Source organism: Camelina sativa, chromosome 7, assembly GCF_000633955.1.
Source record: "Camelina sativa cultivar DH55 chromosome 7, Cs, whole genome shotgun sequence".
Taxonomy (NCBI): domain Eukaryota; kingdom Viridiplantae; phylum Streptophyta; class Magnoliopsida; order Brassicales; family Brassicaceae; genus Camelina; species Camelina sativa.
Genome location: NC_025691.1, coordinates 1,489,310 through 1,513,549, shown reverse-complemented (window position 1 = coordinate 1,513,549; position 24,240 = coordinate 1,489,310). Strand labels below are relative to the sequence as shown.

Below are 24,240 nucleotides of genomic sequence, written 5' to 3'. Positions count from 1 at the left end.
TATCTTCAGATCCAATAATAGTTTACGGAAGAGCTGCACTTTAAGAGCATGATTGATCTTTTGAGATTGGCTAAGGAAAACAATGGCAGCAACTAGTTCCTCATCTCCTACTCTATCGTGCTTGAGATCAAGGGATGCAAGTGAGTGAAGAAGATAGCCCAGAACTGTGGCCAGGATTTCAGGCCCCTTAGAACGAGACAACTCTTCATTGTTCCCAGGATGTTGAATAGCAACGGAGATAATTCTAAATATAGGTGCAGCAAGAGAATATGTTGTCAAAGACGATGGAGGACTTCTATAGCATGGTTGCAGAGTATCTTTGTGTACACTGCTTACGGTTAGAGGAAGCAACGACATGGGTCCACCATAAGCTAAGGCCCAGAAGGACTCCACTGACTTCACTCTCGTTGCAACATGGACTTGTCCAATTACCTCAGCTGGTCTTCTTTGAGTGCCTTATAAAAGAAGAAAAAATAACAGATTTCCAAAGTAAGCGAAAAGCAAATAACAAAGTGTGCAAAGTACATCAGAAAAAGAATATTGTGTTTCCTTAGTTAGTGAAAGCAATATGGATAAAAAAAAAGAATAATTAAAATTATACAACAAATCAAACAAATGAGAGTCTGAAAACGAAATTATAAACACATCATAATATGGAACAGAGATTTTTCGAAATAGTGTTTTGGACGAAGTAAAGCATTATCAGATATATGAGAAAAATCAAGAGTATAATCATAAGCACCTGCTGCTCCAGAAAGAGAAGCATCTGGACAAAATCGCCCATTTAGTAGAAATGGGTGGTAAAGTAGGTGAATGTATACTCCAAGCTCTGCATCCAAAAGACTATTTTCCTCAGCCTCGTTACGGGCATGGTCATTTGTAGCTAACCATGGAAGACCTGCCCCATCGCCAAAACAAGGCAATATATCCCCACCTCTAGTTGCCAATCGTGTCATTCTTTCAGGACCAATCGGTTCTTTAAATATATAAACTGGTCCCATCTCAGCAAACAAAGCACACTGACGTCGACGACGTTGTTGACCAGCAGTTGTAGATGGAGGATTTGACCCGATGCAACAGAAAGAAAGCGGTTTGGATATACGAGGATATTCAAACGGACGAGTTTCATACAAGGATCCGTCAATATATAGCCGCAATTCACTGTCTGAATTCCCTAAAAGTCCCTGATTGCAGGTATGCTCAAGGCCAATAAAGTACCAACGCTGAGGCTTAAATGCATGAGTGAAATGCAGTGAAGTTTTAGTTCCTTTACCACTGCCACTCTCAACCACCAAAAATTGTGCATAGAAATATGCTTCAATCCCCTGACTATCAGGGGTCAAAAAGCTGAACAGACGAGGCATATGAGCAGTACCCTCACCATTGTGTACATTTGCAGCGGCTGCAGCAGACGTTTTTCCTGATTTGGCTGCTGAAGCAGCAGCAATTGCAGCTGCAGCGGTTGAAGCATCTAATGTATCAGCAAATGATTCAATATAAATCCAAGTTGCAAATGCATAGCCATTGGTAAAAGGCCAGCGAGTTTCTCCCGGACCAAGTAAGCCTGAGCTTTCACCGACAAATTCAAAACTACACGCAGGTCCGCTTGATTCTTTACCATTCATTGCCTTCTCCAAGGCATCCATCAATGGACTTGACCACACTGTAGGAAGATACTTTTTTATAACATGAAGCCATCTATACAAATCGTCAACACTAAGAGAGTGCCCAGCTATATGTTGAATAGAGTGAAACAAAACTGCTGCATTCCACATCATAGTGTCGTCCTTGGATATAATCTCCTCGACTGATCGCAAGAGAACACTTAATAAACCCGCCATGGAACACATAGCTCTGTTTCTGGTGCAAGAACGTAAAATTGCTAGCAATCCTCGCACCATACGGGTCCTGGGGGACATGAAATTGACACTGTCACCCGAACAAGGTAAGCAAGGAATAAGCTCGCCAGCAACAATGGCCGCACGAGAGTTCAACATCACACTAGGGGGGTTGCTATCTTCATCCTCTTCAAAGCTCTCTACTCCACCCATGGTAGCAAGAAGTGAATCGATGACAAGAAAAGCAATAGTCTCTGAATCCTCTCCAGACCCAAAACTCTCAGCACCGCTAACAATATTCTTGATTTTGTCTAAGCTCTCAGGCTTACCCATGATGGCTGAATCAACAAGATGCAATAACTCTGGAGAAACGTTTGGCATCGTAGACTTTGGCTTAGGCCTCTGTGGATACTGGACTACAGGATATCCAGATTCTTGATGGTTCAAAGAATCCAGACCGGTAGCTGAAAGAGACTGGTCAAGGTGCTTATCTTGATCTCCTAGAGAAACCTGTTCAAAATGATCATCCTTGAGGACAGCATCAACTGAACTAATCCCTTGTAAATGATCTGCATCATCCATTCCTACCAGAGCATGTTCATCAGCAAGAAAACTAGAATTATCTACGACATTAGACGTATCAGCAACATCGAGGTTTCCAACAGAGGCTGTGGAGAACTTGTTTACTTCATCTTCTTCCATTTTGATGAACTTATAGAGAAACAGTCATTCACAAGCCTTATCTATTCCCACCACCACCTGCTTACAACAAACATTACAGATTTTAGCTCGTATCGTAGTAACAAGGAATAAAATCATTGACAATGACGAACATGTAAACGTAATGTGACGCATACCAACTCAAATCTATTCATAGTAGCAAAATTTACAAACATTAAAATAAAATAAAAACACCTTTCTTTCCCCTTGGCAATTTTAACGTCAGAGCACAAGAAAAAGACTTCGGAGGAGAAATCAAACATGAAATCAGAATTTTCCGAGGATCCGATTTAGTAAGATATCAGAAATTTCAGACGAATAAACTCGATTCCGCGTGTAATCCACGCGAAAGTAAACATTCCCATAAAGAGAATCGAAAACGTGAAAAGATAAAGAGGTGTTCAAGCAACTGCGAGAGTGAATCGGAGATAATGTCGAATACCCGGGGGTCGCGTAGCTAGAGTGGGTTAATTATTTTCCTTGGATACGACGCCGTAAGAAATGCACATTGTAGAATCGGTCAGGATCTAATCGGAGAAGAAGAGGAGCAGCGACGATCGGAGAAAGGCGCGCGCGAGGAAGAGGGGAGTGTTGTTTGATTCAGCAATTTCGCACCCATATATAAATTTATAAAATCAATTAAAAAGAAACACATGTTTTTTTTTCCTTTTCAATAATCAATACCCTTGAGATCAGCTCCTCTCTATAGGAGTTTGTAAACGACATCGTTTTCACGCATCCAGCGGCAATGAATAGAGAAGAAAGTCACGCGCTTAGATGGCGCGTTGAGGCATACATAAAATATAAAAAAAATTCAGTTTCTTTGTACGCACGACATTAGGCTATGGACGGACCTAGGGCTGGCTGATCATCATTTGTTGTCTTTTGTTTTGTGTGACAAAAAAAGGATAATTATTAACTTTTCTATAAAGCATTCCATTATCAATTAGACCCCAAAAAAAAAATGATTTTAATAAAACGGTCCAAACGATAAGGATTTCTCTGTAAGTTAATTGACGAACGACGATGCAAGGATTTGTTACTTGATACTAGATAAAAAAAACCGGTCCAAACGAAATTTTTTATTTATTAATTCAAGGTCCGGTGTCTTAGTTCTCAAACTTCCGAGACACTTCGCTATAATAATTTGTACCATAACTAGGAGAAAAGATACTACGAAAAGACTAATAAAAATAGTTGTACGCTCTCTCGAGGGTGTCGGAATAAATAGGTTCGGTCTTGTGCAAGGTAAATCCGAAAGTCTCGTCCATATTCAAATCCTCAGGAACGAACTCGTTTTTGACGGTTTTAGGATGCCATTCAAACGAATAGATAAGTGAGGCAAGCATGAGAGGCACAATCCTCAAAGCCAATGATATTCCAGGGCATATCCTTAGTCCACCTCCAAACGGTATCATCTCGAAATCTTTTCCTATCGTCTCAATGTCTCGTCCCAAGAATCTCTCTGGCTCAAACCGTTCCGGATTTTCCCACACGGTCGGGTCTCGTCCTATGGCCCAAGCGTTGACCAGGATCTGAGCATTTTCAGGAATCGGGTACCCTAATATCTCTGCGTCGTCTGACTCAGCTTTGCGTGGGATCAGGAATGGACTAGGTGGGTGCAAACGTAGAGTCTCTGTTACAACAGCTTGTAGATAGGGAAATTCTGAGAGATTGGAGTCACGAACGTAACGGTTTGGGCCAACAATAAAGTTGATCTCGACTTTAGCATTAGCCATAGCCTCGGGGTTACGAAGCAGCTCAGCCAATGCCCATTCCACAGTGGTAGAGTTTGTTCCCGTTCCCGCAATAAACAAGTCCTTAAAAACAAAAGAAAAAAAAGACTATATTATACTTAGCTAGCTTGTGTTTCATTTAATAATTAAAAGTTAAAACATTACACTTTCCTAGAAAAAAAATTATCTTTACTTTTATCAAAGTAATATTTCACTTTGAGGAAAATGAATTAAAACAGTTAATTTTGTAATAAACGATTTTTATAGATATTTTGCAGTCACGATTGAGGAAAATGCTAAATGTCCTGTTTCCGAAACCAAAACAATCGTTGAATATGGGAAGCTCTTTCTTCTACGAATTATTTCCCTTGCTTGTACTCTATTATGCCTATTTGGTTAAAACAGCTAGTGGATGTTGAAACTGTGTAAAGTTTAATTCGGTGAATAAATAGTTGAAGTTGAGCCAAAAAAAATAAAACAATCGTTGAATATTTACGTAAAACAAACGCCAAGAGAAAAAAATCAATCGAACCATAATTCTAAGACTTGAAATCTTTAATCACTTACCAACAGAAAGTGTTTGATATCGTTTACGTCGACTTCCGACCCGTCTTCTTGAATAAGATCAATCAGCGAATCCAACAGATCGATTCTCGATGCATCTCTAGGTTTAGCCTGCAATGATCTTTCCGCGATTCGAGCATCGATGAGCCCTTGAAAGACCCGAAACAACTTTTCCGAACACATCTTCATCCCTTTACGGATGCCCTGCAAATCAAGAAACTCAAGAGACGGAAAATAGTTTGCGAAGTTCGGTTTGCCCATGATGTCCATCATACGAGACAGTGATTCCTGAAACTCCAGGGAGGCTCTCGAGTCGTAACTACCTAAGTCGGTCGAAAACACAACGTTTGAGATTACATTAAGCGATGTGACGAAGCAAGCACGAGCAATGTCGACGGCGAAGCCTCGCTCGCCTCTTTCGATAATGAATTTTATAAGTTCTTTTGCATTCTTGGACCGTACGGACTTCGTGGCTTTGTGACGCTCCCGTGAGAAAAGTTTTGTCGCCAATACCTTCCTCCATAACCTAATTGAACATATAAATTATTTATTTATTTTGGTGTCCACCAATAAATCGAACCAAATTATTAAAACCCAACTGAAACTTTTTTTTACAGCCATATTGCTATCATTTAGACATTAATTATCTATGTGCTGAACAAACCCAAACCAAGCGGAAACCATATCAAACCTCTAATTTAATATAATCAATCCTAACCATGTAAACCAAAATTCATAAAAATACATTATATTTATATAGTTAAGCATGTGAGACTTAGATTTAAATATTTAATCACATTAAATTATAATTTACCTCCAACGAGACGACGTCGAAGGTAGCCATGCTATGGAGACTTCGTGGTGGCCGATGGCTCGAACCGTCTCGCTAAAGGTTCTTCCAGAGAAGACATGGTCAAGCGTTTTGAGAACCTCTCTTGCTGCATCTGGCGAAGAAATGACCACCGTGGTGAAACTTCCAAGCCTAAGACTCATGACTGGTCCATAAACTCTCGAGAGATCAGCAAGTGAACGGTGAGGAGCTTTTCCGATGATCTGGAGAAGGTTTCCTATAATGGGCCAACCTGGTGGTCCCGGAGGTCCCGGAAGCAGTGGGCTTGATCTCCTTCGTCGTGATTTAACAGCAACAAGGAGAAGATATGTTAAAAGGAAGCTAAGTATCAGAAGGAGAGCTATAGCTATGGTCTGCTTCATCGTCGCTTGGTCGAGTGTGTTCTTCTAGCCACAATTTTTTACTTGTTTATAGAAACGGTATATTTATCATTCCTACTAGTATTGCTATCGTTATGGCAACAGCTTCACTTTAATTAAATACACTTGTTGACAACAAAGGAAAACCCCATTTTTGCCTAAGACTCAAAAAGTCAAACGCTTTAAAAGCTAAGGAAACAATATGTGATATTTTTTTAATAGTCAACAACAATATGTGTGATATGTCTATAAATAATTTATGAATGATACATATATGACATTATCTAATTTTAAGATTATACATAAATTAGACTTATTTCATAACTTTCAAAGGATAAGAGTTAAGACCGAACTGGATATAAAACCAAACTAGTCACGTTGAGACATACAAAAACGAAAATGATGTCAAACACGTTTTCTAATAAGCACGGACATAGACTGTATTTAACTTTATGGAACTATGTAAAAGTATTTTTTGCCGTATCTATTTTTAAAATGCAGATACAGTAATTTTATTTTATTTCATGAAATATTTTTAAAAATGCTGCATAATATTATTTTATTTGATGGAAAATGTATAAAAATGCTGTTATTTGCTGTATCCACTTTTTTTTTAAAAAAAAAAATTTTATCTGCATAATTTTAAAAATGTATTCGTCAAATCGGAAAATAACTAAATTACCATAAGAAAATTCAGCCATAAAATTATGGAGCATATTCAAATCTCGTCACGGGAGACTCGGTCCATTGTTGAAGGGCACGACACATAATGGTTCGGCTTTGTGCATGGTAGCACCGAAGGCCTCACTCATATCCACATTTTCAAGAACTACGCCGTTTTGATTCTCCCAGTCAAAGCCATAGAGAAGAGATGCAAGAACTAGATGCATTATCCTAAACGCGAGTGGCATTCCTGGACAAATCCTTCGTCCAGCTCCAAACGGAATCAACTCAAAATCATTGCCTTTCGCATCGATTCCTCTCCTCAAAAACCTCTCTGGTTTGAACTGCGTCGGATTTTCCCACACGCTCGGATCTCGTCCTATCGCCCACACGTTCACGAGAACCTTGTTTCGAAGCACAGTAAAGGAATAATATATTACGTACACAACACAAAAACCCACCAAAACTTTAGAAGTATATACATTTTGGCGTTATCTATTAGAATAGGGTTCGTTTTAGTTTCTTAGGAATGAGTTACAACATACCTGAGTATTCTTAGGAATGAGGAACTCGAAAATTCGGACATCATCAGACTCGGATTTTCGAGGGATGAGAAATGGAGCAGGCGGATGCAAACGAAGACTCTCTTTCACAACTGCTTGTAAATAAGGTAGTTTAACGATATCCAGTTCTTGGACGGTGCTGTTTAGCCCTATCACTTGTCTTATCTCTTCTTGAGCTTTCACCATCATCTTAGGGTTTTGAAGTAACTCCGCCATAGCCCACTCCACCGCACTCGAACTCGTGTCTACTCCCGCCAGAAACAAGTCCTATCACACATTAAAATATAATGAAAAAACATGTATATAGAAGCCATGCAGTTTGGTCGTCTCTGTCTTGATTAAGACTTACGAGAAGCAGATGTTTGATATCATTATCATCGAGTTCTGACTTCTCGTCTTGAGCAATATCCAAAAGAGAATCTAACATATCGTTGTTGTTTTTCCAAACATTTGATGCTCTCTTTGCGTCGATGAATCCTTGAAAAACCCTAAACAATTTGTGCATAAGTAGCCTCGCTTCTTTTCTAGCTCCTTGCAAGTCAAGAAACCCAAGAAAAGGGAAGAAATCAGCGAGGTTTGGTTTTCCGGCGATCTCCATCATCCGAATCACAACGTTATGGAAATCCTGAGATGTCTTCGAGTCATGATCAAAGTTTGCGAGGTTTGTGGAAAACAGAGCGTTGGAGATTATATTGAGTGATGTGATGAATGATGCTCGAGAGATATTCACAGCTTCTCTTCTCTCGCTGCATTTGTTAACGAAGCTCATAAGTTCTTGCACCTTCATCATCCTTAAGGCACTGGTTGCTTCTAAACGCTGCGTTGAGAATAACTGATTCTTCGTTATCTTTCGTAGAAACCTAACGCAAAACATACACAGAATCCTAAATTATTCTTTATGCACCAAATTATTTTAATATCTAAAAGAAAATTATTCATTATGCTTATATATATATATATATATTATATTAATTAAATTATTTATTTATTTGTACTGATATATTCAAAAGTCAAAACTGAACCAAACGGACTTGAATTTATTTTTACCTCCAACGAGCGAACGGAGGAAGCCAGACAATGGAAAGCTCGTGATGACCAGCGGCTCGAACCGGGTCACTGGGGATTCGGTAAGACAAGACATGATCATGTGTTTTCAGCACTTCTTTTGCTGCGTCCGGTGAAGATATGACGACTGTGGTCAAACTACCAAGCTTAAGACTCATTACGCTTCCGTAAATCTTCGAGAGGTCAGAAAGTGAACGGTGAGGCTTTTCACCGAGTTGAAGGATGTTACCAAGAAAAGGTAGCCTTGGAGGACCCGGCGGGTTCTTGGCTCCACTGTCGCCGGAACAGATTTTTCGGATGAAGATGAAGAAGAAACAGAGGAGCAGAGACAAGGCTATTGTTACGATCTCCATCTAATATGTACACGCTTCGTTAACACAAAGTTCTTAATTAATAATTGGAAGTGCTTTTTTAAAAATGCATGTTTTTAGTACTTGACGATCCTTGTAAGACAATTTGAGGTTTGATGAAACAGCTGTGAAAAGGTGAGGAGATATTATCAAGCAAGTGTCGTTAGATCAAGAGGACACGTTATTTGTCCCTTCACCGATTCCACTGTCTTCTAGTTATATAATGATGTTACATTTTGAGGTCGACTTTGTTATTTCTTACTCTTTTTTTTTTTTTCAACGAATTTTGTCAGATAAAATTATTGACATAATTTTTTTTACATGAAATTGTTAAAATTAACTAAATTTCTCTATATAATTTTTGATCCGAATCATGAAGACAGAACGAGATTAATTCGGAGCTTTCAGATTTTCGGCTAGGCATTTTTCACGAGCGATATAACAAATTGGTGCATTCTAGCTATGATTTTTCTGTTGATTTAAAATTTTAGGTTTTTTTTGCCTAAATTAATTTAATTGTGGAATGTAAATTTTGACAATGACTGCAACGATTATGTAAAACGTAAATCATTAATTAAAGAATCTGAGAATCCAAGTTCAATACAATATTTATTATAACCACACAAACTGGCGTTTTTTTTTTTTTTAATTGACTATTATTTGTAGCAACTAGCAAGTTCATCGATGGTCAACAGTCAACGTCGCCTGAGTGTAGGAGAGATGTGATTTTGTGGTAAAGCACGTCTTTTTAACTCTTTGTTAAAATAATTCCCTTTTTTTGTTTTTTTACCAAGTCACGTGGATCATCTGAATCATCAAAACGTTCTCGTTGCCTCGTTATCGAGGCAGAATCTTTAATTTCTCAGTCTGGTCCATGTAGTTCTTCTCACATTCCACATTTGACCAAATATTTTTGTAATCTTCTAATTGTACATTATTTTATTGAACAAGCTCATGATTTTTTTTTTGAAGTCAATATATATTGAACATATATGGAAAAATTTCGAGACATATATACATATTAGTATTCAAAATCACACTATATACTATGTTGAAAATATTATGTGAATTTCATATAATTTACTTAAATCAAACTGAAAACTAAATTTGTATTTATATAATGAGCAATATTTTATTTAAAAATTTAAGTAACATTGTTGACAAAAATATGATATGTTATGATTGCATAATTTAATACACATTTAAAAAAAGACTCAATTTTGTCTTGTATTCTTGAAGTACAGAACATAAGTAGAGGTTGACAAAAAAAAAAAAAAAGAAAAAGAACATAAGTAGAGATTTTGGGAAAATATAGTAGTATCAGAACAATAGGGGAAAAATTGAGAAAATATGAAAATTGAGGGACTAATCACAGTGCGTTGTTTGGGAGATGAATTAAATACAAAACTTAATTCGAAAAGGGAAGCGTTTCTCTGGCCTCGCGTCGTAAGCATCTCCTCCTCCTCTTTGCCATTATCTCTCTCACTCTCTCTCTCTCTCTCTCTCTCTGGCCTACCAAGCAAATACATGAATGCATTTTTAATTTGTTCTGATTCTCCCACTTGAGACCAATCCCGTGAAGATAAACTATTGCCGACTCCCGACTCTTCTCGCCGATTGATTTACTCAGACCTTTTTGTGTGTGTGGCGGAAAAAAAAAGGTTTCGATTGCGCTTCCCGTTTCGATTTCTAGGGTTTCTTCGAGTATACTAATCGATTGTCTGAGTTTGTAATTTTTGGTTTTGGTTGCAGGAGAATAATATGGGTTTGATTTCTGGAATTCTGTTCGGGATTATCTTCGGCGTAGCTATAATGGCTGGCTGGAGTCGTATGATGACGCATCGTTCCTCCAAGCGAATCGCCAAGGTTTCGATTGAATTCAATCTGCTTATTTCTCAAATTGATTAAAATCCGTGATTTGGTTCTACAAATTATTGAATCCTCGGGGATATTTTGTTTAGATTCTAAATCCAGGTTTTTTTAATTCGTATAGATTGGTTGTTTCGGTCTTGGGATTAGCTAAAACGTGTAGATTATCAACATTAGCTTTAGCAAAATCCATCTGCTACTTCTAATTATTGACATCAATGTACCAAGTTTAGTGTTCATCTGTTGATTCTACTTAACAAAAAAGCTGGTTGTTTCCGGTCTCACTGTTTTGCTGTTTAACCATGCTTTTGTGTTGAGAAGTGACGACATGGCTTGCTTTACTTGCTTTGCTTTGAGGAGCCTGATCTTTCCCACGTCTGACATGAGTGGAGGAGTTTCTTGGCCTCCAATACTGGATTATTGACTAGTTTATCGTCTTGTTTTCTGGCAGGCAGTTGATATGAAACTTCTAGGCTCTCTTAGCAGAGACGATTTGAAGAAAATTTGTGGTGATAATTTTCCACAGTGGATTTCGTTTCCAGCATTTGAACAGGTACTTTGTCATGATCTCATCTGGTCGGAGTACAGAGTAAATGAGGGTAATATAAACTACATTCATATTCTAACAATGTTCATCTTCCATAATTTTTCGGTGGTCCCTTGGTCGATATGATTTCTGTGAGTCACTGAGTTGTTAGAATATAACTGTAGTTTATATTACCCTCGGTTACTCTGTACTCCGACTAGAGAAAATCTAGTTCTGGTTCCATTATCCTTGAAAGAAACAATACTTGAATTTGCGTACAAATTATATATGTCTCTGGTTGTGGAACAAGTCTTGTAGAGTTTAACCACTTGGTTTCTCAGCAAACATAACAAAATTCTCAAACTGCAAACCTTTTGTACTTTATTTTTTTCAGGTCAAATGGCTTAATAAACTACTGACCAAGATGTGGCCATATATTGCAGAGGTGAGATTCTAATCTTCTTTTGTTACAAGATTAGGTGTTTTCTTTTCCCGTGTATATAGTTGGAAGTTGGCTATTAAATCAGTAGCATATATACCCTGACTCATGGTAACTGAAGATATCCTAAGAAGAGGAGATTTATTATGCTGTCAAGTTGTACTCCGGAGTTCGTAACTATTGAATAAGTGTGAGATTTAGCTTGTCTAGAATGGACTCCTCGACTGATTCGTTTTGACTGGTACACCTATCCAGTGTTTGTTGATACCTAAGATATGTCCAATTTGTTGGAATGGAAAACACTTGCCACAGTGCAGTTTGGCAATCAAAGAGTGTAATTTTCGTTGTTCTGTTGACTAATCTCCAGGCAGCAACTATGGTAATTAGAGATTCGGTTGAACCTCTGCTTGAAGATTACAGACCACCAGGAATTACTTCCCTGAAGTTCAGCAAATTGACGTTGGGTAATGTAGCACCAAAGATTGAAGGTAAATTGCAGTGGACAACATCGTTTTTGTGATGGCTTTATTTTTTCTCTTCCATTGTTCAACCTTGCATTTTCCTACTATTTATTTTGGATGAGTTGCCTTGCAAATGCTATTGAATCTTTATGCTTAGAAGAACATCATGCATTTGTTTCGTAGGTTAGTTTTGTATTAAGCGTGAGCATACACCTAATTTATCATTGTTGCAGGTATTCGTGTTCAAAGTTTCAAGGAGGGTCAAGTCACAATGGATGTTGATCTTCGATGGGGTGGTGATCCAAATATTGTTTTAGGTGTTACAGCACTTGTTGCTTCTATACCCATTCAGGTTACTAGAGATATAATTTAGTATTTGTCATTTGGGTTGTCGTCTGTGCCCAATAGAGATTGATTATCTCTACAAACACTTGTTTCTGGCCGAAACAGTTGAAGGATCTTCAAGTTTTCACAGTTGCACGTGTTATCTTTCAACTTGCGGATGAGATTCCTTGTATATCTGCTGTTGTTGTTGCTCTACTTGCTGAGGTACACATTTTCCTGAAAAGATCCAGAATAAGATGCATTTTTCTTATATCATCTCTCCTGTCTTACAAGAATCATCTTTTTTAATGTTCTCAACCAGCCAAAACCGAGAATTGATTACACTCTGAAGGCTGTTGGTGGAAGCTTAACAGCAATTCCTGGACTATCTGATATGATTGATGTAAGTTCCTCTCTTGGTATAGTTCAAGCAGCTTCCAGATGTTTTGTTTGTTCCCATTTGGTCTGATACACAGCTTTTTGCTTTTCTCTATGTTAGGATACTGTTGATACTATCGTCAAAGACATGCTCCAGTGGCCTCATAGAATTGTTGTTCCCATTGGTGGTATTCCTGTTGATTTAAGGTACTCTCATGTGATCTGCTTGTTTTTCATTTTGTTTTCACTCACAAATATATTGCCTGCCACTGCCAATTTTTTTTCTTTTCTCCTCTTCTGATATAGCCATAGGATTTACTTGGGGAATTATGATACGTATTGAGAAAGCACTGTATAGTTTGACGATTCTCTCTATCTTTTCTCTTTCCCAGTGATTTGGAGCTTAAGCCACAGGGAAAGCTTGTAGTAACAGTTCTGAAAGCAACTAACTTGAAGAATAAGGAATTGATTGGAAAATCTGACCCTTATGCTACCATCCACATTCGTCCAGTATTCAAGTATAAAACAAAGGCAATCGAGAACAATCTGAATCCTGTTTGGGATCAAACATTTGAATTGATTGCAGAGGACAAAGAAACCCAGTCGCTCACTGTAGAGGTCTGGAATCTGAAACATTTATGCTTCATAGTTGTTTAATTTTGCCATTGCAAACATTAACTATCCTCTTCGTTTTATTAAATCTTTTGGCAGGTATTTGATAAAGATGTAGGTCAAGATGAGCGTCTAGGACTTGTGAAACTTCCCTTAAGCAGTTTGGAAAACGGAGTTACAAAAGAACTGGAGCTAAATCTGTTGTCTTCACTTGATACTTTGAAAGTAAAAGACAAGAAAGATCGAGGAAGTATAACTCTTAAGGTATAGATCTTCCCTTGAATAAACAGCAAAAATTTTCCTTTTCGCCGGTTCCTAAAATGGCTTGAATTGAAGGTACATTATCATGAGTTCAACAAAGAGGAGCAAATGGCGGCATTAAAAGACGAGAAGAAGATTATGGAGGAAAGGAAGAGACTGAAGGAAGCAGGTGTGATAGGTAGCACAATGGATGCAGTTGGGATGGTAGGAAGTGGGCTCGGTACTGGTGTAGGAATGGTTGGAACTGGGATTGGTGNTCTACTTGCTGAGGTACACATTTTCCTGAAAAGATCCAGAATAAGATGCATTTTTCTTATATCATCTCTCCTGTCTTACAAGAATCATCTTTTTAAATGTTCTCAACCAGCCAAAACCGAGAATTGATTACACTCTGAAGGCTGTTGGTGGAAGCTTAACAGCAATTCCTGGACTATCTGATATGATTGATGTAAGTTCCTCTCTTGGTATAGTTCAAGCAGCTTCCAGATGTTTTGTTTGTTCCCATTTGGTCTGATACATAGCTTTTTGATTTTCTCTCTGTTAGGATACTGTTGATACTATCGTCAAAGACATGCTCCAGTGGCCTCATAGAATTGTTGTTCCCATTGGTGGTATTCCTGTTGATTTAAGGTACTCTCATGTGATCTGCTTGTTTTTCATTTTGTTTTCACTCACAAATATATTGCCTGCCACTGCCAATTTTTTTTCTTTTCTCCTCTTCTGATATAGCCATAGGATTTACTTGGGGAATTATGATACGTATTGAGAAAGCACTGTATAGTTTGACGATTCTCTCTATCTTTTCTCTTTCCCAGTGATTTGGAGCTTAAGCCACAGGGAAAGCTTGTAGTAACAGTTCTGAAAGCAACTAACTTGAAGAATAAGGAATTGATTGGAAAATCTGACCCTTATGCTACCATCCACATTCGTCCTGTATTCAAGTATAAAACAAAGGCAATCGAGAACAATCTGAATCCTGTTTGGGATCAAACATTTGAATTGATTGCAGAGGACAAAGAAACCCAGTCGCTCACTGTAGAGGTCTGGAATCTGAAACATTTATGCTTCATAGTTGTTTAATTTTGCCATTGCAAACATTAACTATCCTCTTCGTTTTATTAAATCTTTTGGCAGGTATTTGATAAAGATGTAGGTCAAGATGAGCGTCTAGGACTTGTGAAACTTCCCTTAAGCAGTTTGGAAAACGGAGTTACAAAAGAACTGGAGCTAAATCTGTTGTCTTCACTTGATACTTTGAAAGTAAAAGACAAGAAAGATCGAGGAAGTATAACTCTTAAGGTATAGATCTTCCCTTGAATAAACAGCAAAAATTTTCCTTTTCGCCGGTTCCTAAAATGGCTTGAATTGAAGGTACATTATCATGAGTTCAACAAAGAGGAGCAAATGGCGGCATTAAAAGACGAGAAGAAGATTATGGAGGAAAGGAAGAGACTGAAGGAAGCAGGTGTGATAGGTAGCACAATGGATGCAGTTGGGATGGTAGGAAGTGGGCTCGGTACTGGTGTAGGAATGGTTGGAACTGGGATTGGTGCAGGAGTCGGGTTGGTTGGGACTGGAGTGACCTCAGGTGTTGGTATGGTTGGTAGTGGCTTTGGAGCTGTGGGTAGCGGGTTGAGCAAAGCAGGGAGATTTATGGGTAGAACAATTACAGGTCAGACTAGCAAACGCAGTGGCTCATCCACACCTGTGAATACGGTTCAAGAGAACGATGTTGCGAAACAACAGTAACTAAACATTGGGTTTAAGCAAGATTTGTGATGATAACATCTTATTACTCTTGTCATGCGATGCGACTTCTTTTTTACTCTTTATTGTTTTTTTTTTTATAACTTATCTCGAATTTGGTTTCTGGATTCACTGCATCAATTTGTTTTCGTTGTGAGCTTTCAAATTGAAATCTTGTACAGAAGTCATTTGTCTAATCGTCCTGTAAACAATAGATTTCCTGTCAATGATTTGGTTGTTTAACTTATATACATTCATAAATAAATATAACAGTACTGTAATATCTATACTAAAAATTAAAGAAACTTAATCATTTTATAAAACAAAATTAAATCATGGAAATTATATATTAATATTTTCTTAAAACAAACAAATTGTTTCGTGGTAGACCAATAGGTAAGTCCTACTAAGAGGGGGTTATTAGTTTTATGATTTTAATGAATTTGGAAATCCAGACAAAAATCATTTGTTATTCGATCATTGATTTTAAAATACTTATCAAAATGATGTGTTATTGGTTCTATGATTTACAAATACTTGCTAAAATCCTATGTTATTCATTTAATGATTTGTTTTTGGATTTCAAAATCCACATTATGTTTTAAATGGATTTGAAAGTGTAAAATAGAAGGATTCAAATTCAAGGATAAAACATGTTATTTCAAAATCCATGTATTTTGATTTCTAGAATTTACAATTTTTTATGGATTTAGAAATCACATCTCCAATAACTGCCCCTTAATTAATTATAGGAAAAGCACATATAAAAAGAATATATATCCAAAATATATCTCCATTTACCAAATCTATACTATAAAAGTTAGCTAACTCTCTCCATTTGAGTGACACGTCAGCAGTGGAGAGTGTGTCACCTGTCTATTATCGTTAAAAAAAACTTAAACTAAAAGGAATATGCAACATCTTCTATGTCTTTTTGTATAGATATATCCCAAAAAGTTCATGTAGGAAATTTAGAGAATCTTAGAACATGTTCCAAAAAAGTAGATGCATCACCAAAAGATAAAAGAGCATCAAGAGTGAATCAAAGAACCACTTATTACTCTTGGCGTAAACCATGAATGTATCGACATATAGTTTAGGTGTTACAATTTTGTCAATAGTTTGAAGAGTTGCGGTAATGATCAAGATATTTCTTAATATTGTAGAGAAATTCATGAAAATCTCAAAAGAAATAAATTTTTATATATTATGAAAATTAGGGTTTTGTTCACCTTTGATGAAAGATAATTGAATTAAACTATAAAATGTTAGTTAGAAAAATACATAAACAAAGAATAAGGGGTTTTCATATTCTAAACAAAACTATATATATATATATATATATATATATATAGAACAAATCAATCAACATACTACGTTTCTATCACCAAACCACCTAGAACAAATCTCAAAGTTAAACAAGATAAGACCAACCTATAGATATATAGAATACGTTTCTTTTCCTTTTGGTCCACCAAGCAATCACCACCACCCTCAGTTCACGATCAGCTCAAACTTCATCCCTCACTTCCTCCACTCGCAATATGGTACACGGCGTACACTTTATCATATGCATCACCCCTCCAGCCAACGCGCAAGCCCACAATGACCAGATATCTATGAGATTCATAATTTCGAGAAACAATTGTGTTTTTTTTTTGTTTCATAAAGACTAAATTATCATAAGTTCAAATATCAATAAAGATTAATTGAAAAAAAACTTAAAAATACCTCATTTATTTGTTTTTTGGACGTTTACATGAGTTTTTTTTATGGACTAAAAAATTTCATATAAATAAATTTGGTAGTCAAACAATTTTGATTTATTGATAGGTGTGCACATGTGAAAGGCACACGTGCAGATTTAAAGAGAAGCATGAGAAGAATAAGGTATAAATAGAAATAGAGATGAAACATAAAGGCATCATCATTTTAGATCGTATCCAAGCCTGCCTCCACTTTCTTATGTGAAAGAGGTGCTTGCTTTATGAGACTGAATGAATCATTGATGTGTAAAGAGGAATTAGAGCTTATGTCATGTGCTCTGTTCTTGGGTGTTAAGGAAGGAGAACTGTAACTCCGACCTTAACAATTCAGGGTTTGATTCATTGTAATGAGGGTTTACGGATAAGAAGTCTTACGTTCTTATCAAACGGTGCGGTGAGCGTGGATGAAAATACGCAGATAATGATGCATAATTTCTTTTCTTTTTTGGATCTGAAATTAGCTGATAAAAAGTGGTGTATTTTTTTGGTTCAAAAATAAGAGATTTGTAATTACATCAACTGATGAGTGCAAATACATTGTTAAAAAACTTCTAAACTGTATGTGTCCAAAAGTTAAATTTCCTACAATTTTCGAACTTTTTATTAATGATCGAACAAACTAAGAAAGCTAGGTGGATGATGTTTCCATATATACTAACCATAAGTTTAGCCAATTTGTTTACGGAATCGATTTTTAATTTAGACTCTAGCCAGTCTGCGTTATCGCAAACATATATGAAAGAAAATATAAAAAATGTGATACGCTGTCAAAAAAAGGAAGAAGTTAATAATCGAAACAAAACAACTCCAAATTTTGGAATTATTTGCTGTATTACAAAAATTTTCATATAAAATATATATATATGGATATCCTTTTACATGTTTTATGCAGTATAAAGATAGAAGCATGCATAACTCCTTTACTCATTTTAAACAACAGAAGTTCGTATCAAACCTTTAGGAAATCAAAAGGATATATTAGTACGACTTGAACGATAATCTGTGTTCTTAATTTCCATATCCACATTACAAATTAAATGTTTAAATACTCCTCTCTGACCATGGTATTGATTTTTTTACTGTCAAGCAGTAGTATACTAGTTTTGGAGAATGAATAGTTGTATTTGACATTCTCTAAAAATCTATATATATAAAATTAACTTTTCTCACTCCTGGTGCTGCTATATCAGCAATTCATTCTTTAATTTTTTGGGTATATTCTAAAACATTTATCCACTAAACAGTTTCTAATTTATTTTGTTCATAACACTTGAAAGGCTTATATTAAACCCAAATATTTTATTTCTTATTTCTAACTAGATATTCACTCGCGGTACACCGCAAGACTATTTTTATATAAAAAATATGTAATTTGTTTTATAAATTAACTATATATATAACTAATATTTAATTTATATTTTTTTAAATGTACAATCTTACAAATATATATATATTAGTTAGTATAGAAATTAGAAAATATTTTGTTAGTAGTATAGAATTTCTACGTGTACTAAAAGTAGGAATGTTATATCGACCACTAATACTTAACTACATATGTTTTGTTCATATATTTATAGAAAAGTAGATGTTATATTCATAAAATTTAAACAAACCAATAAATTAATTGACATGTGGTTCAACCAGTCCGACTAATTGACCCAGTAACCCGAAAGACTTCCGGTTCACCTTTCGGTCCGATTTTTTAACATTGTCGTTTATTGATTAGGCTGATTGTTTAGAAAATGTCTGTATGGAGAAAATATTGTTTTGTAAAATTGGAAACTTAATATTAATTAAATTAATTATAAATTTAATACTTAATGTTAAAAGGAGTGGTTCCGATTGTTTTGGAAATTTTTATTAGGATAAAAAATCTTGTTTCCAAAAATCAAAACTTAATATTAATTAATTAAATAAATATAAATTAATAATTAATGCTAATGACATGGTTGTAAATAAGTTGCAACTCCAGGATTTATTTGCTAAATGTCTCCAAAAATGTATATATAGATTTCTATTTTTGACAAAAAGAAAAGCACAAATAATCCTTCAACTCTCAGACCAATATATTAAAAAAGCCCACGATATTAACAACAACATCTAGATCCATGAATAAAGATAAAAAAATTTGTTAACAAAAACATTAAAGGTGGTTTTATTAACACACTAAAAAAATTACATAAAAAAAACATTTTTCTCTGAAAACTACTTCATTTTAATACATTATAATAATTAATAGTATTTAGGACAAAAAATAGAGCAAAGGGTTAATTCAGAGACCATCGATAACTTCAATACAGTATATGTCTTAAATTTTAAAAGTATACACCAACAAGTTCATAATAAATTTAAAACAGAATTTAATTTTTTTTTGAGATCAATCCACACAACAAAATTACTCACACAATGGATAATAAACAAAAACGCCACTAAACACAATTACTCAGACAATAATATAATAAAATAATGAGTAAGAGAGGTAACGACAATACTACATAAAACCTCAATATAAAACACATAATTAACCAACAATTAAGTCATAATACCAAAACGTAACTCCAACGCACGTCAATACTATAAAGTACATAAAAAATTATGACCAAAACAATTCAGAAGAAACATACAAAAAATGTACCAAGTAAAACCATACACCCTAGAAGAACTCCCAAATGAAATCTTCGGAGATATAATGGTACGAGTTGCTCGCGTTTCCTGCAAAAATGTAAGACATATATTAGAAACATCACCACCACTTGCAAAGGCAGCCCGAAACAATTGAGTATATAAGAATATCAACTTAAGGCCGAAAAGTATGAATCTATTATCAACAATAAATAGAGACAAAGAATTTCATGGAGAAATAACTCGCAAGTCAAAATGTGGAGACACACTACATAAAACGAATTCAAGAATATTTTCACAAAAACAATACAGATTCAGGATTAATATATTTACGAACAGCAGTAGTATTTACCTTTACAAAATTGTAATATTATGCAGAGGCAATATTGTGGAACGAAAACTCTGGTTAGATAAGCTGGGCTGAAAACAAAACAAAACAAAGACCGATTAATGCTAGAAAAAGACAAACAATCATTACATCAAGTCAGGGTAACAAAAATACAACTCTATTACGCTACTTTGGCGGTTATTCGATCAACTATCATATGTAGCATCAATGATGTTGAATACAGATGCAATAATTATTTCAAAATTTTCAATTATATTATAATTAATATTACAAAACTACCCAATTTTAAAAAAAAATAACAATCAAACCAATAAATCATAATATAAAAACAAAAGGTAAAATAACAACAAAAAGTTAAATAACAAAAAAAATAGATAATAAAACTTCCCCGTTTAGCAAGGACACCCAGCTAGTATTATCATAATATTAGTATTATTTTGTTCCTCACAAAGCATGATAGATAAGTTGTATACTTATCGTACGTAGTAAGCGGCAATAACACACGATAATTCTTGAATAAGTATTACCAAAAATTATGTGTCAGACTTTCATATTTAAGTATATAATTAAAACATGCTAACATCATCGGTTTAAGTTAACATTTAAAAAAAAAAACTTAATGATTGGAAGTAAAATGTTCAGTCAAGAGTACAAGCTAATTATAGATAACGTAAAGTGGATTTCACTATCACACTTTCAGATAAAACGTCGTGCTCGTAGCTTTCTTTGTCATGTATAAACTTCTAATACCATATAAAAATTCATGACGAGAAAATGTAGAGACTCACTCAACAAACAAATATCCCAAAAATGATAAGGAAAAATCTTTCTTATCTATTTTGGATCAATTTTCAAAGTACCATTATTGGTATTATAATATGTTAATATAATGTTAAAAATATGTGGCTTCCAATCGATTACTGTCTCCTCCACCTTTAGTCGTTGTAACACCAATGTATTTTAGATAACCCTTCACTCAAAAAAATCTACAAAAAGAACAAAATAACGTGCTTGACAAAAAAAAAAGAACAAAACAACGTTATGGAATTTTTGTTTTTTTTTAATTTGTTTAAAGCTTAGAACTATTACAGAAGATCAACAATATCTCTTGTGTTTGTTGATAACTTGATGTTATCAAAATCCAACAATATCTGGAGGACGAGAAACTGGTTGACGTGTTAACACGAGCCGATGACTTGGATCCACGTAAGCCTAAATTGTGGGAAGTTCTAAACTGTGTACTGATTGGTTGATACGTAAGCCAAGTGGATAAAGTGTCCCGACCACAGGCCCACCTTTTATTTTATTCGTAAATAATTGCATTACGAAAATAATATGAAATTATGAATGATGTTATTTAAGGCAATTTGCTTTTGTTAATTGGCCAACTTAGGTCTAGTTGATGCATGCTTCTCTATTTACTTTTTCTTCTAACCTATGTTATCATACGTTTAAAAAAAAAAAACTTATGTTATCATACGAAAACACTCAATATCAAGAATACATTATGTCACCACAACATTTTTTCTTATAATTAAACTAACAGTCGTCCTAATAATTGATGTATGCATGTATTGTATCCAGTTCGTCTATTTTTCAACGATTCTTCGCTTTCAATTCTCTAAACTTACCATACATATATACATCTATATAAAAGTAAAGTTATGCTATGGTGGACTTGTATGCAACCCTTAGAAGGTCGTTTTACTACTTGATATATAACTCTGTAAGTTATTATTATTCACGTACGACGTGTACAACATTATTTCTGTTTTGTATATAAACCATAAAAGGTCGAAAAGGGATGAGATTTTGTTTCTAGTATTGGGATTGTTTGGCTTAGCCATGTTGCACTGCATGTGATATCTAATAATTTTAGTTTTCTTTAATTACCGACGGACGAAAAGTAGAACGTTCTTCAATATTATATTAGAGTATAGTTTAAACAATTACTTAGCTAATTACAATAATTCATTTTGGAAAGTGAAATTTATTTCTCAGGACAACATTTGTAATCCACTAAGTCACTACCTATATCTATAAATTCAATTATAATCACTCGAGTTCCACCGTTACAAGATGCTCACGATCAATCGCAGCCAGTATATATACTTTCTTCTTTATCAAATAAACAACAAACAAAAATGGATAAAGTGGGCTCGAGTCGTCGACAAACAATGTATGAATAAGATTCACCAAATTATAATATTCAATTGAACACTGTATAAAGTTTACTATTTAATAATAGGTTTATATAGCCAGCCATCTAAAAAAATGTAAAAAACTAAATCCACACCTTAGACAAAAAAAGACTTGGCCAGGTGTTTCGGTTAAAAATCCCCAAACCCCACGTTAATTGACTATAACGCGGTGTAATGCACTTTTAACCAAAAGTATTAGGCCAAGTGGCCAACTTACAATCACTTTATCTGAATCTGACCCGACCCGATCGACCTAAACCGGATCATGTAGATACATACATACATCTTCAGATGAAGTAGATACGTATAGTACACTATATATAAATTGTTTAGGCTCAGGAGAATTGACCTTTGAATGTTATTTCCACAAAACCATACATACTGTGAAAATTAAAATTAATCTTCTTCTATATAATAAAAGTTTCCTTTCGTATTTTGTATCCTCCTTCGTATATGTTCATAATCGTATAAAAAGCAGTTAATAACAAAACCCAAACAAAAATAAAAAAAAGCTTCCTTTTTTTGTGTGTTTTTATTTTTGAGTTTTCGTCGATCGATTGGTTTAAAAGTCCTGTCATATGAACTAAGTTCTCTCGATTCTCCGCGGCCATGCAAATTTAAGGGTTTGTTTCTTCGTTTGTTTTGGGGCGTGATTATGGGCGCGAATATCTCAGGTGGGTTCCCGGAGTTTGATCGGAACGATGACGTTTACTCGAGAAAACCCAGATTGGTGGATATACCGGAGAACTGTGTTGCGTTGATTATGACGCGGCTTGATCCACCGGAGATTTGCAGGCTTGCTCGTCTCAGCAGGGTGTTCCGTCGCGCTTCTTCAGCTGATTTCATATGGGAACTAAAGCTGCCTTCGAATTATCGAGTTATTGCACAGAAGGTGTTTGATGAAATTACTCTGAGGAAGTTACTAAAGAAAGATCTTTATGCCAAGCTTAGCCGGCCTAATCTCTTCGACAGTGGCACAAAGGTTCGAAATTTCGTCCCCGTTGCAACAACAACTCTCAATCTCTCTCTTTACATGTTTGAGAAAAACAAAGTTTCTAACTTTCAGTTTTTTTTTTTTTTTAATGTTTGAGCAGGAATTGTGGATAGATAAGAACACGGGTCGTCTTTGTTTATCTATTTCTTCAAAGTCACTAAGGATTACTGGAATTGATGATCGGAGATACTGGAGTCATCTCCCAACAGATGAATCCAGGTTATTTCAAACTTTACGATCAAAGATGTACTTTCATCAGTTTGACCATCTTCTTTTCTTGAATTGACCCTTGTATTGTTGTCTTGAATTACTTGTGATCAGTGAGTAATAATCTCTTCCGATATGTGTATATATGCAGGTTTCAGTCAGTTGCATATGTTCAACAGATATGGTGGTTTGAAGTAGGAGGAGAGTTTGAGATCCAGTTTCCGTCTGGAACATACAGTCTCTTCTTCCGTATCCAGCTCGGTAAAACATCAAAGAGGCTTGGAAGGAGAATCTGCAACTCAGAACACATTCATGGTTGGGACATCAAACCTGTTAGGTTTCAGCTCGCCACTTCAGACAACCAACAAGCTGTTTCACAGTGTTATCTGAACAACAACCCTGGGAACTGGAGTCACTATCACGTCGGAGATTTTAAAGTGACAAACCCGGATATATCAACAGGCATCAAATTCTCCATGACTCAAATCGATTGTACTCACACTAAAGGTGGTCTATGCATAGACTCTGTTTTTGTACTACCTAAAGAATATGTAAAAGAAGTCATTGGATCAGAATAGTTTTGTAGATATAGAGTGAGATTGTTGTAAAGGGTGAGAGAAATCTTTTTCAGTGAAACGTTCACTATACTGGCTTTTCCTTGATCTGGGAGTGTATTCTCAGTCTCAGATCTGGAACTTGTGTACACATGGTTGGGTTGTCTCTAGTTTTGTCTGTAGTTACAAGGTGGTCGTGATTGTAAATACATTCCCCCCCCCC

The 24,240-nt window shown here is 35.4% G+C and overlaps 5 protein-coding genes across 6 annotated transcripts in view; 2 read left to right on the top strand and 3 right to left on the bottom strand.

The window, feature by feature from the left end:
* Positions 1-2,587, bottom strand: part of LOC104704167 (BEACH domain-containing protein C1-like) — a 14,931-nt gene extending 12,344 nt beyond the window's left edge. The window contains exons 1-2 of the mRNA XM_019226957.1: positions 743-2,587; positions 27-455 (exon numbers count right to left, since the gene is read on the bottom strand). Coding sequence (XP_019082502.1) covers positions 27-455; positions 743-2,540 — 2,227 coding nt within the window. The 5' untranslated portion in view covers positions 2,541-2,587. The remainder of the gene's footprint in view (positions 1-26; positions 456-742) is intronic.
* On the bottom strand, positions 3,680-6,070 carry LOC104699807 (cytochrome P450 76C2). Its single transcript, XM_019226956.1, has 3 exons — positions 5,673-6,070; positions 4,862-5,384; positions 3,680-4,378 (listed from the first exon to the last, which is right to left on the bottom strand). Exons 1-3 carry the CDS (start codon positions 6,068-6,070, stop codon positions 3,743-3,745), a joined length of 1,557 nt encoding a protein of 518 aa, XP_019082501.1. The 3' UTR covers positions 3,680-3,742.
* On the bottom strand, positions 6,661-8,794 carry LOC104699806 (cytochrome P450 76C3). The gene is made up of 4 exons (XM_010415198.2): positions 8,341-8,794; positions 7,643-8,153; positions 7,276-7,560; positions 6,661-7,134 (listed from the first exon to the last, which is right to left on the bottom strand). Exons 1-4 carry the CDS (start codon positions 8,709-8,711, stop codon positions 6,796-6,798), a joined length of 1,506 nt encoding a protein of 501 aa, XP_010413500.1. The 5' UTR covers positions 8,712-8,794; the 3' UTR covers positions 6,661-6,795.
* LOC104699805 (synaptotagmin-4-like) lies at positions 10,147-15,551 on the top strand. The gene is made up of 17 exons (XM_019226955.1): positions 10,147-10,369; positions 10,461-10,574; positions 11,029-11,130; positions 11,498-11,548; positions 11,910-12,030; positions 12,237-12,355; positions 12,454-12,552; positions 12,650-12,730; positions 12,827-12,912; positions 13,098-13,323; positions 13,417-13,581; positions 13,654-13,848; positions 13,946-14,026; positions 14,123-14,208; positions 14,394-14,619; positions 14,713-14,877; positions 14,950-15,551. Exons 2-17 carry the CDS (start codon positions 10,470-10,472, stop codon positions 15,325-15,327), a joined length of 2,286 nt encoding a protein of 761 aa, XP_019082500.1. The 5' UTR covers positions 10,147-10,369; positions 10,461-10,469; the 3' UTR covers positions 15,328-15,551.
* On the top strand, positions 22,625-24,072 carry LOC104699803 (F-box protein PP2-A13). 2 transcript variants are annotated; one of them, XM_010415195.2, is made up of 3 exons: positions 22,625-23,244; positions 23,357-23,502; positions 23,615-24,072. In XM_010415195.2, the coding sequence occupies exons 1-3, from the start codon at positions 22,918-22,920 to the stop codon at positions 24,039-24,041; spliced, it is 900 nt and encodes a 299-aa protein (XP_010413497.1). In that variant the 5' UTR covers positions 22,625-22,917; the 3' UTR covers positions 24,042-24,072. The 2 variants fall into 2 exon arrangements, with proteins under 2 accessions (XP_010413497.1, XP_010413498.1); XM_010415196.2 differs by having other exon boundaries at positions 22,629-23,244; positions 23,357-23,475.

Coding starts and splice junctions, on each gene's coding strand:
- LOC104699807 (XM_019226956.1), bottom strand. CDS start 6,070: ATGAAGCAGACCATAGCTATAGCTCTCCTTCTGATACTTAGCTTCCTT. Junction 5,385..5,672: donor TCGACGTCGTCTCGTTGGAG/GTAAATTATAAT, acceptor ATGTTCAATTAG/GTTATGGAGGAAGGTATTGG. Junction 4,379..4,861: donor ATATCAAACACTTTCTGTTG/GTAAGTGATTAA, acceptor TTTGTTTTTAAG/GACTTGTTTATTGCGGGAAC.
- LOC104699806 (XM_010415198.2), bottom strand. CDS start 8,711: ATGGAGATCGTAACAATAGCCTTGTCTCTGCTCCTCTGTTTCTTCTTC. Junction 7,561..7,642: donor ATATCAAACATCTGCTTCTC/GTAAGTCTTAAT, acceptor AATGTGTGATAG/GACTTGTTTCTGGCGGGAGT. Junction 7,135..7,275: donor TCATTCCTAAGAATACTCAG/GTATGTTGTAAC, acceptor CTTCGAAACAAG/GTTCTCGTGAACGTGTGGGC.
- LOC104699803 (XM_010415195.2), top strand. CDS start 22,918: ATGGGCGCGAATATCTCAGGTGGGTTCCCGGAGTTTGATCGGAACGAT. Junction 23,245..23,356: donor TCTTCGACAGTGGCACAAAG/GTTCGAAATTTC, acceptor ATGTTTGAGCAG/GAATTGTGGATAGATAAGAA. Junction 23,503..23,614: donor CAAACTTTACGATCAAAGAT/GTACTTTCATCA, acceptor GTATATATGCAG/GTTTCAGTCAGTTGCATATG.